The 17,460-nt window shown below is 39.1% G+C and overlaps 1 protein-coding gene across 3 annotated transcripts in view; it reads left to right on the forward strand.

The window, feature by feature from the left end:
* Positions 1 to 17,460, forward strand: part of LOC118586860 (cytochrome b5 reductase 4) — a 58,551-nt gene that overhangs the window by 448 nt on the left and 40,643 nt on the right. For all 3 annotated transcript variants that reach the window (XM_036192234.1, XM_036192236.1, XM_036192235.1), the window contains exons 2-4: positions 4,730 to 4,883; positions 12,782 to 12,882; positions 15,888 to 15,969. In XM_036192234.1, coding sequence (XP_036048127.1) covers positions 4,730 to 4,883; positions 12,782 to 12,882; positions 15,888 to 15,969 — 337 coding nt within the window. The remainder of the gene's footprint in view (positions 1 to 4,729; positions 4,884 to 12,781; positions 12,883 to 15,887; positions 15,970 to 17,460) is intronic.

Here is a 17,460-nt window from a genome sequence, read left to right on the forward strand (position 1 = left end):
ATCAGATTTACCGCCACCTCTCCAAGTCCTACAGATCCTCTCTATGCATGTGATAGCCAGTTGTCCCAGCCCTGCCTCTTCTGTGGACACTCCTGGCTGACTTTGAATTTGATAACCATGCTCTTGAATATTTGTTGAATATGGTTACTGTTAGCAGCAGGTGGGATACCGATATATATTTACAAAATTCAATAAAAACTGTGCCCTGTGTTCCCTGCCAGGCTAATGCCATTTGCTTATGTTATTTTGGTACTTCCCTATGTTATAACCACATCTTGGTGTTTTCTTTTGGGACTTCTACTTTCTTAAGTCACTCAATTTCTGTTTTGAGTTTTACTTTATATGACTTTGGGGCCCTCACTGACTGTTTCTATTTTTCTCCACTTAGACCTGGAGTTCCAACTTTAGATCAGAAAATGAGTTGAGGTTTTCATTTATTTTTCAGAAGTCCGTGAACCTAGCTTTGATCATACATAGTATTGAGGTGTTTTATGTGCTGACTGATGGCCATGTATGTCTTGAGTATATTTCCTATGTCCATTGAATCTTCATAGTTACCCTATGGAATGGGGGCTTTTACCATCTCCATTCCAGTTAAAAAGAAATAGGTTAACAAAGGTCTGACATTAGTCATGTAGGCTTGTGATGTGATTATAACATTTCCTTCATTACCATGTGTGCTTCGGCTCACCAGACATCAAGTCATGTGTCTCCTCCTGCTGCTGCTCTCCTTAAGTTAAATGCTTGACTGTGTATTCAAAGGCTACCTTTGCAGAATGAGAAAATCAGTTACTGCCTTTCTCCATTCAAACTGTTAGTTTTCAGCAGTCACTTAAAGGTGAAAATTTCTAAGCAAAGACAAGAAGTTACATAGCTGTAGTAGCAAAAGTGAGTTTTGTTGTCCCAAAACAGGACAAAATACACATTTTTGTGTAATTTACTGGGAACCTCAGTGTGGATTAATTCCTTTGTTATGAAACGAGACAATCTTGAACCTATGAGAAGCTGAGTGGGAACTGGATGAAACAGTCAGATGGAGTTGGAAAAACTGGAACACAGCTGGAAAGGTTGTTTGATACAGTTGTTTAAACCATAGTCTTTGAAGTAGGAGAGAGATTCTTTTCCAAGCTCCACCACTTAATCTCACTTTTTGTTCAGGTGAATATAGGGTTGACAGTAAGTACCAGTTTTTGTTATCATCTTAGTCATAGGATTAAGTGATATTTTTCATGACACAGCATTGACAAGCACTCAGCAAATATTACTTACCATAAGCCTTTTGTTCACATCTCACCAGTTTGAATCTTCCATGGAATTGGATTTATTATGTGATAGCTGTTCTTATTTCTACTAACAATTTCCTAAATCAGTATTGATTGAGAAACTGTAATGGTTTGATTGAGCAATATCCTCCATAAGCTAAGGCATTGAACATTGTGGTGCCCTCTTGGTGGTCCTGTTTGAGGACATAATGGAACCTTTAGGAGATTTGGCTTTGTTGGAAACAGTGTCACTTTGGGCAGGCTTTGGGGGTTTATAATCGCATCACAGTTCCAGTTTGCTTTCTCCAATTCATTTCTGTGTGCAGGTGACATGGTGAGTCAGCTTCCTGCTCTGGCTGCCAGCTGCCATGCCTTCCTTCCCATTATGGACTCCCTTTCTTGAACCATAAGCCAAAATAAACTCATTCTTCCATAAGTTAATTCTAGTCACTGCAGCAAAAAGTAACTAATACAGTATGGTGTGGTGTGGTCTCTGATTCAAGGGATTTAGTCTCTCTCACAGGCTCTACAGGTAAGTAAGTAATTATAATTTGTACTTCAGTAGGGTGTTGTCACCAAGAACGGGTTGGAGTCAAATTGGAGAAAATACTGCAAGCTAGTGCTTGATATCCAAAGGAGCTGAGGCTGAAACACAGAATGCAAACTGTGACCAGGTTATGAAGGGTGTGACAAATAGTTGAGGAACTTGCAGACATTACTATAAGGAACCACTGTAGAAGGGAGATCCATTGTAGGCAGAAGTTTCTGTCCCACTAGCAACTCCGAAATACCCAGCAGTCACTTCCCACATGACCACACAGAGGATTATAAATGCTGGGCCAGTAGCTCATGCTTGTTACTTGCTAGCTCTTACACTTAAATTAACCCATATTTCTTATCTATGTCTAGCCATGTGGCTCATGGCTTGTTACCTCATTTTCTACACATCGTGCTTGTTTGTCCTACTTCTTCAGGAGCTGGCTGGCATCTCTCTCACCTCTGCCCTCTTTCCCATCATTCTCAGTTTGGCTTTTCCACCTAACTTCCTGCCCAGCTACCGGCCTGTCAGCTTTTTATTAACCCATGAGAGTAATACATATTCATAGTATAGAAAAAGATTGTTCCATAGCAACCCATGATTTGTTTTGCTTTTCCAAAAGATTAACTGCCTGGGGATTAGCCCAGTGATTTTCTCTGGGATAGGAATTGTTTTTCTTACTCTTCATTCTTTGTTTGGAATTGATACACCAGAAGAGTTTCATCAATGGTCAGAGTGAGAGTGTGGAATGAGATGATAGAATATACCCCAGAGCTACTGACCTATTTATTTTGGGGGTAAATGAATGCTTCAAACAGATATGACTCTGGAGTTATACAAGTTTCCTTGAGTATGCATACTTTTGCAGTACCATTCTCCTGGTACTTTGTCATGAGGTAGTTGGACAGATGTAAAGAGTGGCCCTATTCAATACAGGTGTCATGACATTTTCTACAAGATTATCTTAACTAATTAAAATACCGGTGTTCCTTTGTGTGAATACACTTTGTGTCATTGTAAGCGAATACCTGAGAGTGAATAATGGGTAAAATAAGGGGAGGGTAAAAAGCTCCTATCTGGCCAGGGCCTTTTTGCTTTGTTAGGACATGGTGGAAGGCAACATAGGGTAATAAAGAATACAAGAGAATGTGTAGCCCCAAACCCATTCATAATTAACATAAGCCCTCAGGACCTAATCATCTCCCAGTGGGCCCCAACTTGGAGAGTGAGTCTATTGCATGTGTTTTTTGGAAGAGTACATTTGGATCAGTTCTTCAAAAACCTTGAAAATGTATTTTGTAAAAGAAAACAGAACTCAGAGCATCCTGTTAAAAATCTTGTAGGCAGAGGTTGGTAGACGTTTTCTGCAAAGGGCACCACTATAAATACAGTAGCCTTCTCCAGTTCATGATTCCATGCCCGGTGTTTTCCATTACCCACAGTCAACAACATGAGTTGACTTGTCCTGTGTCTAAGGTGCATGTACCTTAGTCCCTCAGTAGCCATCTTTTTTTGTTGCCGGATAGATAGTTGAAAATAAATTCTTGACTTCAAGTCACCATTAATCTACTTAAATTAGTAATGGCCCAAATGCTGGAGTAACAATACTGGAAATTCTCCTGTATCAAAGAAAAGCCATGAAATGCTTCCTGTAAGTAGAAATGTGAGAGTTCTTAGTAAGAAAAAATCATGCCAAGGTCACTAGTATCCACAGTGAAAACAACTTTCCATGCATTGTGAAGGAAAAAAGAAAATGTATGGAGTAATAAAACAAAGTATTTGTAAGGTGTTTGGTGCTGTCCTTGGTTGCAGGGTTATCTGATCTTGGTAGGCAGCTCTGTAGGGAACTCATCTCACAGGAGGAAGCTGTAGTTTCTACATGCACTGTCAACATTCACAGTGAAGACTAGAAGGCGGCTTTGCCAATTCCCTTGTATCTGAGGCATTGAGGTCTGAGTGTCTGTATCAGAGATACTGCTGCTCTGTGCTCATGTCAATGACACATTTACTTATGGCTTCCTCCCCTAACCCTATATATACCCTTCCATACTTCAGTGCTTGATAAACTTCACCAGTGTGATTGTAGAAAATATTGTTGTGCAGTAATTTCTGATGTTCTGTTTATATTGATAACTCAAAAAAGGTCCACTTTAGCCAATCATTGGTGTATTTTCTGTCAAATCTCTTGATTGTTAAGGTCACAAATTTTGATTTAAATTGGCAACAATAACATAATTATTAACAGAGCTAGGACCTGGGCATTCCAGCTTTCTGCTTTTAGATTCACTACTGGGTCTGGAATACCATAATACTATTATGAGAGAATAATAATAATAATACAATCAATTTAAATTATCCAAAAGGTTAAAAAAAGTCTAAGAAAATAAAAGAGAAATTAAATTAAAAATAAAAATAGAAAGAGCCAGATGTGGCGTCTTACCTTTTTGGTTTTTTGAGACAGGGTTTCTCTGTGTAGCTTTGTGCCTTTCCTGGAACTCACTTTGTAGACCAGGCTGGCCTTGAACTCACAGATCCACCTGCCTCTGCCTCCCGAGTGTTGGGATTAAAGGCATACGCCACTTAATCCCTGTACTCAGGAGGATTGATGGCTACCAGTTTGTGACCAGCCTGAGCAGCTGCAAAGTAAACTTCTAATGCAGTAGAACAAATTTGACATCCTCTCACCCAGAGAGTGTTGGTAGAATTGTTGGGCTTCAGTTTTATCTTTCCATTCATTCATATTTTTGAGATAGGATCTTGCTGTGTAGTTCAGGATGGCCCCAAACTTGTTATGTTTCCACCTAGACCTCCCAGGATTTCTTTGTAAAGGAGAATAAGAGGACTTACATAGCCCAAAAGCAAGTCGAAGGAGGAGGAAAGGGGAACAGCCAGCTTGAAACTGGATGTAATTTTTGTTTTCCATTCTTAGGTACCTTTAAAGCAAGGTAGAAGTCTTATGGACTGGATTCGACTGACCAGAAGTGGAAAGGACTTAACCGGACTGAAAGGCAGGTTAATTGACGTGACTGAAGAAGAGCTTAAGGCCCACAACAAGAAAGACGACTGTTGGATATGCATAAGAGGTAGGTAGTATTTATTTAATGCTTCAGAAACTTGCTGGCTTTCCATTGGTAATGCACACAGCTGGAGTCAGGCCGTGTTTCAGACTTTGGTAACAAAATTGCCTCACTGGACTGTAGATAATGTCGTTCTCACTTTTCACTGGACTATAGATAATGTCGTTCTCACTTTGGAGAGTATTCTTCCTTATAACCTTTTTACATTTTGATGCAGAAGACAAGGAACTTCTGGAATGGAAATCTTTCTTTAGCATCCCTCTGTTGCATTTTTTTTTTAAAGGGAGCACATGTTTGCCAAGTAATTTACCACCAAAGTGATGCAGTTAAAATGTTCAGTGGCACCCAGTATATAGAATAACTGCCCATCCCAGAGCCTTGTGGTTGAATACTGTTAGAAAAAAGGTCTCTGAAATCTAAAGGAAACTATGTGTATGTGTTGTATGCATGCGTGCATGTTTGTATGTGTATATGCACTTGCTTATGCACATGCATACTTGTGAGAACACTGTTCTGCGTGTGTCTGTGGAGACCAGAGGTTGTTAAGCTTTAGATTCTGTGAGGACACTGTCTCAAAGCCTAAGGAGGACACAGCTGAAGTCAGCCTCTGGCTTCCACACACATGTGCACACACCCACACTACTACATACACCACACACATACACAAAGAATCAGTTCATTAGGAAGACCATGCTAATGTCTGGTAACAAAGCTCCAAAGGACTTAACAGACATTAGTAGAATTGAGGGACAGAATTTAAATTTTCATTGAAAGTTGTAGATTTTAATCCCATTCAGCAATTGTTAGAACTAAATAAACATCTGTAGGCAGTTATGAAAGTGCAGTTTCTTTATTGAACACAAGATGGCGAGGTCGTCACAGTCCTTGGACTCTAAGGTTTAGAAAATGCTCATCTTTGTAGTTGAAAACTGGTGAGTTACACTATGTTTTTAACTTATGAACGTATCTTTCCCCAGCATGTTTTAGGGCCAACATAATTAATAAGGTAAAAATCTGAAGTCAGTGAAAATACTGTTCTATAATGGCATACCTTGCTACATATATGATCAACATTAAATACATTTGTTGAATGAATATAATCTAGAACTTTAATATTTGTTTGAATGTTAAAACCAAAAATTAGTTTTGAACGTTTACTGTTGCTTACCTGAGTGTATCAGACTTTTTTGGGGGCTTGAAATCCCCCTAATCTTTTAACAATTATTGAGAATATTAAGAGCTTTTGTGTGCACAATGCCTCTAAAATTACCATTAATTAAAATTAAGAAAAGTAAGGAATATTTAAAATTAATTTAATAAAGGTAATAAGTGTGTTAGAAATAGTACCTATGTTTATGAAAATAACTTTTATAAAAGCAAAATACAGAAGTATATCATTTTCTTTTTTGGTAAATATTTATAGTATATAGTTTAATAGATGACAGCTCACATATATTGTCATGTTACTGTCTCCTGTCTCCTATTATATGTCTGTGTAGCTTCTAGAAACCCCACATTTATGGACAAACAAGAATTTTAAACAAACACAATATTTTAGTTTTGTTGGGAAAAAGAATTCACCTTGGACCACCAGAAATGTCTTTCTCGAGCTTCCTCTGGAGTCTGTGGTGTCTACTATGAGGCTCTATGACTTACAGAAGAGAAGAAAGAGGACATGAAAAATTCCATACATGTGACCCAAAGTATGGTGATACCGTTAATTCTATATGGTGAGCCATTGTGGTTCACATGCATAGTTCGCTAGCCGGAGACACTGTAGCACCTTCATCTGGGAGGTGGATTAATAGACCTAGGTGTCACTTGGGTCTAACATGGTGCTATCTGTAGCATGAATCTTAAAGGTTCTTATTAATAAAATCAAACCCGAGGCCAGTTATTGGGGTGAATGCTGGAAGATCAGAGAAGCAGAACAAGCCACAGCTATCTCACCTTGCTAGTTCCTCAGGTGATCCTTTTTCCTCAGACTGGAAGCTTCCATGTCCTCATCCCAATGGCTCTCAGCTGAACTGTGCTTCTCCGAAACCTAAATGCTTATCCAGCCAAAATGTTTAACCAAATGCTTAACTCACCCTGGTGCCTGGTCCTCATGCCTTATACACCTTTCTCTTTCTGCCCCCACTCCCTGGGATTAAAGGTTGGGTTTCTGGGATTAAAGGCTTGTGTCACATGCTTAGCTGTTTCTAAAGTGGCCTTGAACTCAGAGATCTGGCTAGCTCTGCCTCCCAAGTGCTGGGATTAAAGGTGTGCACCACCACCACCTAACTTCTGCTATGGCTTGCTCTGACCCATTTTCTAGCCACCATTTCTGGCTCTGTTCTAGTGGCTGTCTGTTCTCTGACCCCAGATAAGTTTATTTCAGGGAACACACAGTATTTTGGGGAACATAATACACCACAGCTATCTGTAGGCACTGTCACCTAGATCTGTGTGTGCGATTACAGTGGAGTGTGTGCGGTTCTGAATCCAGTCATCTGAGATAGAGTGTGGCCTGATGCAGGTTCTGAAGGTTGGTAAAGGCTTTTCCTGTTTCTAGAGAGTTATGACTAAAAACCAAGCTGTCCAAATTGAGACATTCAAAATTGCCATTGAAGGGAGGGAAATTGGCATAATACTTGGTGCATACATGTAGACGGTAAATGTATTTATTGAGTGACTATAATCTAGAGCTTGAAAATTTAGTTTTTAATGTGTTTTATTTACCTCCCTGAGTGTTGTCAGATTTTTTGGTCTTCAAATCACCCCATTCTTCAAATCACCAAGTCTAGAAAACTGTGTATGAATAACTCTGTCACTAAAAAATACCCAAGATAAACAACTTTTTAAAAAGGTTTTATTTGGCCAATGTTTTTAAAGGTTTCAGTCCATGGTCATTTGGCTTTGAGGCTTTGGGGCCTGTGGCAAGGTGTTACATGATGGTGAGAGTACGTAACAGAGGAAATTGCTTACCTCACAGAGGTAGAAAGACAGGAGGAGTTGTGTCTTCCTTAATGAGCTGAGTTCCTTCCACTAGGCCCAACCAACTGAAAGGACATATATACACTGCATGCCAGTAGCACCATGGGCCGGTGCCCAAGCATTCAACATAGCCCTTTAAGGGACATTTAAGACCCAGAGTTTAATACCGTATGACCCATTACATTTCCTCCTAGAAGTGTATGTCTAAGATTAGTGAAACCATGTATATGCATATAATTCATATACATGAATACAACCTAAATGCCCATCTAATGATGAGTGGATAAATCAGATGTGATTTATCCACATGGCATATTACCTAGCCATAAAACAAAAAATACTTAGGCCTACAGCAGTGTAGATGAACCTTGCAGATATGCTAAGTGGAAAAAGGAAGTCATAAAAGACTATGTTTTGTATGATTGCATTTATATGAAATGCTCAGAATAGGCAAACCTATCAAAACAGAATGGTTCTTTTGTGTCCACAGAGGAGAAAAGGAGACTGCTACTGAGAGAATGTTTCTGTATGTTGTTAAAGTTTGATACCCATTGTGTAGTCAATATCCTCTTTCAAGGGTTCCTGATTCTTGACGGTATGAAGAGATCATTTTCCTTTTAAAGAATCATATCTCCTGGTTTTAATTTGTCTTTTTTAATTGAAAATAGATTGTTTTCCATACAATATATTAGTTACAGTTTCTTCTCCCCTAATTCCTCCCAGATACTCCCTACTTCCCCACCCATCCAAATCTGTACTCTTTCTTTTTCTCATTAGAATACAAACAGGTATCTAAAAAGTAATAATAATAATCATCATCATCATCGAATTCTTTGTTTGTCCAGAATAGGACAAAACAAAGAAACATAAAAAGAGCCAAAGAAAAGCATAAAAAACATATACAGACCCTGAGACACACACATTTACACACGTACACACATACACACACGCACACAAAAAAAAAACCAACCCTATTTAAACAAAATTGTAAACCATAATATATAATAAGCAAAAGATCTGTAAGGTTAAAAAATTAGAATGCCCAGACAAAGCATTATGAGACAAAAAAACTTCCCAAAATACCATTGAGTTCATTTTGTGTTAGCCATCTACTGCTGGGCCAGGAGCTTAAGTGTGGTTTGTATACCCAGTGAGACTCCATCAGAGAAAATGAATTTTTCCTTTGTGAGCAGTTATGTATTGGAGATAGCTTCTAGGTTAAGGATGGTGGGTTTTGTAAATTTCGCCTCTCAACACTGGGACCTCTTCTGTCTTAGTCCTGTGCAGGCCCTGTCTATGATCCACCATCTCTGTGAGTTCACATGTGCATCAGCCCTGTTATGTTTAGAGGGCCTTCCACCCCACTGGTTCTGAAAATCATTCTGCCTCCTCTTTCACAGGGTTCCCTGAGCCCTGAGGGGAGGAAGACATCCTATTTGAGGCTGAGTATTCTAAGGTCTCTCACTCTCTGCATATTGTCCAGTTGTGGATCTCTGTCTTTGTTCCCATCTATATTGTAGGAGGAAGCATCTCTGATGATGGTTGAGCAAGATGCTGATCTATAAGTATAGCAGAACACAATTAGGAGTCATTTTATTGCTATGTTCATTTAGCAGAATAGGAGTATTTGGTATTCCCCTAGGTCCATGGCCTATCTAGTCTCAGGTTTTTAGCTAACTGGGTAACCATCCCTGAACCTGGGTTCTCTGCAAGAGCAACATGTGCTCTTAACCAATAAGTCATCTCTCCAGCCTCTTGATAGTTAGTTTTGATTGTTGACTTGACACAGTAGAGAATTACCCAGAAGAGAGTCTCAATGATGAATTGTCTAGATTAGGTTGGCCTGTGGATGTGCCAGTAAGGAATTCTCTTAATTGAGTTAATTGAGGTTAGAAGAACCACCTTGAATGTGGGAAGCACCATTTCATGGACAGAACTCTGGACTGAATTTACAGAAGAGAGCAAGCTGAGTATATGCATCAATGCATTAATCCATTGCTTTCTGTTCTTGATTATGAGATATGGCCAGTTGCCTCAGGTGTAGGTAGATTTTTCTGTCCCACCAGCAAGCTCCCAAATAACCACATGGAAAATTCTTATTAATTATGAAAGCTTGGTCAGTAGCTTAGGCTTGTTCCTAATTAGCTCTTATAACCTAAATTAACCCATAATTTAATTAATCTACGTTCTACCATGTGGCTCTTACCTCTGTCCCATTTTGTGTGTCCGATTCATACTGTGTCTGTCTGGCTTCTCTGTCCTTCTTCTTCCCAGCATTCTCTCTGCCCCCAAAATCCTTCCTAGCTATTAGTCATGTAGCTTTTTATTAAACCAGTCACAGTGACATATCTTCACACAGTGTAAAGGAATATTCCACAACATTTCCCCCTTTTTGTCTAAATAAAAAGGAAAAAATTTTAACTCTAACAATGTAAAACTATACTCAGTAAGAACAATTATTAGGTAAGAATTATATTTACAGTGTTCAGTGCATTTGCATTTGGCATATTTGGAGAAAATACTTCATTATTTATTCTATCTTGATGAGTCCAAAACTCTGTACCTAATTTACCTTATATCAGGATTAAGGAAAACTATCTAGTCTTCCTTCAATTCCATTGAAGAACCCAGTAGGATGTAATATTACCTGAGTAAACAGGTAGTACAGTGCAAGTCACTTCCAAATCTATGAAAATTACAGACATCTGGCTGCCTGGACAGGCACCCATGGTTTCTCTGCAACGTTGGGGTATCTAATCTTTGGCCTACAGGCCTAGAATATCTGGCAGACTCTTCTATGAAGCAGGAATTTTGAAGAACTGACTCCCCCCCCCCCCCCCCCCGCCAAGTCTTGGTGAAGTTCAGTAGTCGCTTTTCTGTGTGTCCTGTAGAGAACTTTTATGTAAAGCTGGAATTTTGAAGTACTATCCCACCTTATCTTGGCAAAATTCAGCAGTCTTTCTCTTTTGTGTTCTGCTTGTCCAGTTTGTACAGCACACTGTTAGCAGTCAAGGGAAGAACAGTTTCTTTACCCAGTGGCTAACATTGCCACAGTGAAAACAAACTCCACATGGAGGCTCTTCAGTGCCCATCATCTTCTCTGAAATAGATTGGTGCTGCCAGGAGTAAACATGTCTCATTGTCATGAAAAGCCCTATGTTAACAAAACATTTTAAATGTCATATTCTGTAGGTCTTTGAAGTGTTTAAAGACCATCTATCTATCTATATGTCTCTGTTTGACCTTGAGAATATACCTAACATGACTGTCATTAAATGAGCTGCATAGGTACAATACATTAAACAAGAGTAGGAATGTATGTACAGTATGTTCTAACAAAAATAACCTTGAATTTGTATCAGTATACCAAAATTCATACCAATGTAAAACATTTGAGACTAGTGGTTGTTAAAAAATAAACTGAACAATCCTTTCTTCTATCCCATCATTTCTATACTATATTGCCTTTTTTCTCTTCAGAAAGAGATCTCTGAATCTAATCTCCTTTGTTTAGCTCCCCCCGCCCCCGCCAACTATGACTAGTAACAATTTATAACCAACCTCCCTAAACGAAGACAAACATCTATAATCCATCTAATGACCAAAAACCATCCACCTTGGAAATGTGGATGTTGTGTTCTCTAGACTGATTCCTGTTGTTTGGGGGTACTGGAGTCTTTAAGAGACCCTGGGAAAATTGTGATAATGGTCAAGTCCTGGGAGAGTTAGTTGTATCATTTGTTGTCTAGTCTCTGTGCAGTGGGAAAGTGAAAGGCTTATCTGAAGTTCTGGCTGGAGTAGTCTGTGAGGCTGGACCATCTCAGCAAGCAGCCTTGAAGTTGTTCTGGATGCAGAACTCTGAGGAAACTGCAACAGAGGTACTCTGAGAGGCTGGAACACAGCTGGATTTGTCTGCTGTTAGCTTTCTAATATAGATACAGAAAGCTTGCTTCCTTGATGAGGCTTCCAATCAGCACATCCTGCTTTATTCCCTGTTCCTTTTTGTTAAAGATACAAATATAGTTGAATGCATGCATAGATTTAGTAAATATTTGGGGAAGATCAAAAGATGAAGGTCTGAAAACCTTCATTCTTTACACATCTGCAGAGATGAGACAGGCCTTCTTTTACAGCGTAGGCCTGAAAGCTCATCGTTCCTTAGCTTTACTGAAGATCTGACTCACAATTTCACCAGGCCAGTAGACAGCAATAGAGTGAGATTTTATTTCTTTGGGGATTTTGTGTGTGTGTGTGTGTGTGTGTGTGTGTGTGTGTGTGTGTGTGTGTGTGTATACATTCAAAAGCTATGTAGAGAGTTTCTTTGTGTTGGGAGGCAATTCTCTGTGGTCTGTTGTATTTCTTTATGTTTTATGAGCAGAGACAGTGTTCTTTATGGACAATATTTTCATGGATGTTTGAATGCTGAAAAAACCTGGTTAATATGGTATCTCCTCCTAGAACAAAAATGAGTTACTCATGGGTCAGCTTAATAAAGATCATGTCTCCCTCTAGGGAAGAGAGCAGACACTCTCACTGGCAGGAAGGACCTGAGTTTCCTAAGGTCCAGGTTCCTCTCACAGAGGAACAGGAGTGTGCAGATCACTGGACCCTCTTCACATAGCTCTGTAGGAATTGGGGCTCAAGGAGCTGGTGCAAATGTTGCTTTTCTAGAGCAGGTATTGATATATTAAACTTTCATGTCTTAACCAACAAGCCCCCCCCCTTTTTTTTATAAGAGACCAGGAAACTGGTAGGTTAATTAGCTAGCTTGCAAGAGCAGTGTAATTTCAGACTTTACAGTTCATGATACTTGGATAAAATGAACTCCTAAATGAAATGTTAGGAGAGATTTAGTGGGTCTTATATTTATAGGTTTTATAATTTTTAGGAAGTTCATTTAGAGATTATTTCTCCTTGCTTTGATGCAGGGCTCGTTTACAATGTCAGCCCATATATGGAATATCATCCTGGTGGGGAGGATGAACTTATGAGAGCAGCAGGAACAGACGGGACAGATCTTTTTAACGAGGTAAGTTTCTACAGGTAAGCAGAGCATTGTAGGCACAGATTTAACAGTGAGACATTTGGAGGAAGAAAACACTTGCATTCATTTGAGTTGGGCTTGAATTTTGAAATGCAGGCAGATGTTCACAGGTACCAGCTGTTGATGTGAGTTTTCAAATCACTGTAGTAAAATTCTAGAGATGATTCCAAGTATGTGGCATGCACTTTGACTCCTCTGTTGGCCAGGCTTTCACTCGTCCTGATTTATTTTGGTAATGATGGTAATTGACTTACAGAAAACACTATCAATGGGAAAAGGGATGGTATGATCTGCTCTTTCAAGTCACTTTAGTTCTTTTTTAAATTTAATTTAATTTTTTAGTTAGCGTAAAGCATTTTTGCTTTTTCGTCATTGGGAGGTAGTTGTACATCCAGTCTGCATTACTATGTGGGACCCATATCTCTTGGAGGAACTTAGATAAAGTTGATTAATGAATAGGGAACTTGCTTTTCCTAAATTAATAGCAGAGGTTCCACATGTCTCTCAAAAGATGTTTACATCGAACCCTTTTCACTAAATTTATAAAAAGAACATTAGTTTCCCCACTATTTAAATGTTATATAGGATACATTAATTACCAATAATTTTGTTAGCGGTTATTCTCATATTGTAGTCATTAGAGGTTTAGTAATTTTCCTTTGTTTCACATTTAATTTTGTATAATTAATGATAACTCACCATGTTATATGATACTAGGTTTTAACCATTTAAGATACCTGAATCAGACTGGGGTATTTTAGAGTTGTTTTGATCAAACTTAACTTGATTTCTGTTATTTTTTTAAATACTTTTTTATTTATCTCTGAGATTATAGGTAGTTATTTTTTTATCAGGTTGTCAGAAATGTAATTTGTTTTATGTTTAAAAATACTTTGGTGCATCTGCTTTAAAGGTGGGACTTGTTTGCTCGGTGCCCATCCCTGTGGTGCGAAGTCTGATTTGCTCGTTGGTTGTGGTAGCAGTCTCTTGGGAGAGTCTTCGTGCTCCTTTAAGAGATATTCCCTTTGCTGTTTGCTGTTTGCTTCTTTCTAACAATGCAAACCAAGTCAGTTTAGGGACATTTGCCTAACTCGGCTGCTGTGGTTGTCTCCTGGCTATCTGTTGTTCTCTGGTGGAATGTACTTCTTCAGCAGAAGATTTCTCAACAAAGCCTTGTATTGCCCAGCACCGAGTTTACATGGGACACATGTGAGGGAGACAGTACTTTACATAGCACGTTGCTGCATCCCCTGGCTTTAATGAACCAGTAAAGTTAATTATTTATGATTTTCACTCACTGTGGAAATAGAGTGTTGTATTTTAGAAGCTCCTGGTGTCTTCTAGAAATATCTGGTGTCTTTCGCTATAAAAATTTCTCTACACACCATGTTTGAGTTGTACAAAGAATACATTGGTTCATATCTTTATCAACTTTATCGGTTTTCAGTTCTGATCCCACTGTTGACTCCGTATTTATTTTGTCATTTCCACATAACTGATAGGCCAGTTTGATGGCCTGTTGGTATTCCAACTCAGTCTCCGGCGATCGCACTGGCGCACTGGCTCACTGGCTTACCTTCCCTCTGTCTTCCTGTGCCCGTTTCCAGAGAACACGACTGAGCTACTGAGCAGTCCGTCTTTTCCCATCATGGCCCAGTGTGTGGTCCCTGGCCGGACTCTTTCATTAACCTGATCCCTTGTTTGCCCACTGTTGTAGTTCAAGTCCTCAGTGTTTTTGGCCCTGACACTTCAGTACTGTCGGATAACTTTCTGTTAGGTCCAGTTGGGATAACAAGACAAATATATTCATCTTCTTAAAGATTAATTGTCTAAGCAGTACCCTGCTTTTTAGCTCTTAAGTGGTCATTATTAACAGTGACATGAATCTAGTCATCTGATTGATCTTTGAGACCCTAAATAGAATAGTATGTCAGAGTAAATATTCTACTTTGAACGTACTTAAGTGCCTGTTGTTTTAGAGTCCTGTGAGTGACAAACCCTGTACCCTTGCCCCCTTAAATCTCTGTCTCCTTTATCTGTTTGCTGCAATTACCCCCATTCTCACACTCCCAAACGCAGCAATTTACAAAGTAATGCATGTACTGTAAGTAATTGCAAGTAAAATTCAGTTTGTAATAATAATAATAATAAGTTCATGTCTGCTTTGTAATGTATTTGCTATTTAGTGTTATTTCTTCAGGACTATTAAGACCCTGTTAACAATATTATTTGATCTAATTACTTTAATGTTTGAACATTACATTATGACTATTGATAATTATATTGAATAAATTGATAATTGAATTCATGATTTTCTTTACTAATGCTTTTGAATGTGTTTTTCTTTACTGATAGTTTTACAATTGAGAATTTAATTTTTGTAAGAGTGTGCTAATTTAAACAGTGTTACGCTGCAGCATAGTGATATACACCTGTAATCCCAACACTCAGGAGGTTGAAGCAAGAGGATGGCTGTGAGTTAGAGGGCAGCTTTGATTACATAGTGAGTTCCAGACCAGCGTGAGTTAGAATTTTCTGTTTTATCATACAGGAAGAATATGGCAATAATTTTCATTATTGAAGGATAATTGTGAAGGAAATTCTTAAGCACTCTGCAAATGGCCAAGAAGTAAAAAGGGCAAGTTATATCTGAATGTTCTTTTGAAATTATTGGGACCTTATGGACACTTGAAGGTGTCAGAAACACCCAGAGGTCTGTTGACAACACGTTGAGAATACTGTTCTAAACAGTCTCTATCAGTTGCTGGCTAATTATGTCTGCTTCAGAGCAGTGTATGAAGTTTTAGCTTGGCTCATGGTAAGACGAGAGCATCCTGTGGAGGTCAGAGTCAGGTATGAAGTTTTAGCTCATGGTAAGACGAAAGCCCCCTGTGGAGTTCAGAGTCATATATGAAGTTTTAGCTCATGGTAAGATGAGAGTCCCCCTATGGAGGTCAGAGTCATGTTGCTGTTGGCCATTCATCTCCCAGGTTCACCGTTGGGTCAATTATGAATCCATGCTGAAAGAGTGCCTGGTTGGCAGGATGGCTATGAAGCCTGCTGTTCCAAAAGGTAAGTAAAAAAGCGAGTGCTTTTTAAAATAGAATTGGATTCAATGAATGGGATGAAATAAATCACAGTATTTTTCCCATTTTTATTGGCCTTCTGCCATAGCTGCTCTAAAGGTTTTATTCAACCTTGGGCCTCCACACACATGCACATCCACATGTGTCCCTACATACCCACATATGTAAGAAAATGCATACACACACAGATGCACACGCACACACGCTAGTGCATGCTAGGGCACCACATGGAATGAGGAAAAAAAATAAGGAATTCTATAGTGACTTTCCCTTAAAAATGTGACGTTTTGTAGAAAGTTGTAAGGAGTAAAGAAGTAAATATCATAGAAGGGAAAACTGTATTTGCTTCCTTGTTTTCCTTAACCTCACATTCTGTCATTAAATAACCAGATTGGTGACAGTACTGGTTAGGGATGTTGGCTGATTTTTTTTTTTTTTTTTTTTTTAGTCTAGTTGTTTTACATTTAATTTTTAAAAAAGATGTTATTTATTTATTATTATACAGTGTTCTGTCTGCAGGCCAGAAGAGGGCACCAGATCTCATTACAGATGGTTGTGAGCCACCATGTGGTTGCTGGGAATTGAACTCATGGCATTAGGAAGAGCAGTCAGCGCTCTTAACCTCTGAGCCATCTCTCCAGCCCTTATTTTTTTAAAATTATTTCTTGAGTTGGTATCTCACTCTGTTATTCCAGGCTAGACTCAAACTCATGATCCTTTTTCCTTAGCCTCTGAAAGGTTGGGATTACAGATGTGGCAGGTGTGTGGCCCATGCTCAGCTCATCATTTAACCGTTCTTACTGCTCTCACGTGACTAAAACATCAAAGACTAGGAAGTTATACAGTACAATGTGGCCTCCTGTCTTCGTCCCCGGGTTTATCTGGACTCTTCCCTGTCTCCCTACCTGTGTAGTCCTTTCTCGGTTAAGCTTCTTTGGAAATATAATAGCCTCTGAGTTTTAGCTCCCCCTACAGTTGATCAAATCAGCTCTTCCGGACCTCTTTCAGAAGAGCCAGCTCCCTCTGAGAGTGTGAATGGGATTGCAGTACAGGAATACTTCATAGGACCCTCTCTGTGAAGGAGCCATTTGTTTTTAGTCACTCATGACTTTGGCTCTCAAATTCAGAGTGAATTGGTCTGTTCCAGCAGAGTCTTCACTGCTTAGGTCAGTGAGTTTTGTAATTGGAGACCTTATTGCTGGAAGTTTCTCTCAGTAAACTGTGTAGGTTCTGAGGTTTTAGATCTACATAGGAATGTCCATTATAAGAGACAAGGACTTGGATCTGTGAGAAGCAGGAAGTTGGAACTAAGCCCCTGTTTATGGCCTGTACTTGGTAGACCTATGTATTTAATGGAAAAAGTATTTAACAGCAAAGGGAGGTGCTGGACTGTCTTGTCTGCTTTGGCCTTTTTTTAAGGTAATGAGGGAGAAGAAAGAGTTGTCCTCTGAGAATCTGGCCACGGTTCTTATAGCAG

The sequence above is a fragment of the Onychomys torridus genome, chromosome 7 (genome assembly GCF_903995425.1).
Source record: "Onychomys torridus chromosome 7, mOncTor1.1, whole genome shotgun sequence".
Classification (NCBI taxonomy): domain Eukaryota; kingdom Metazoa; phylum Chordata; class Mammalia; order Rodentia; family Cricetidae; genus Onychomys; species Onychomys torridus.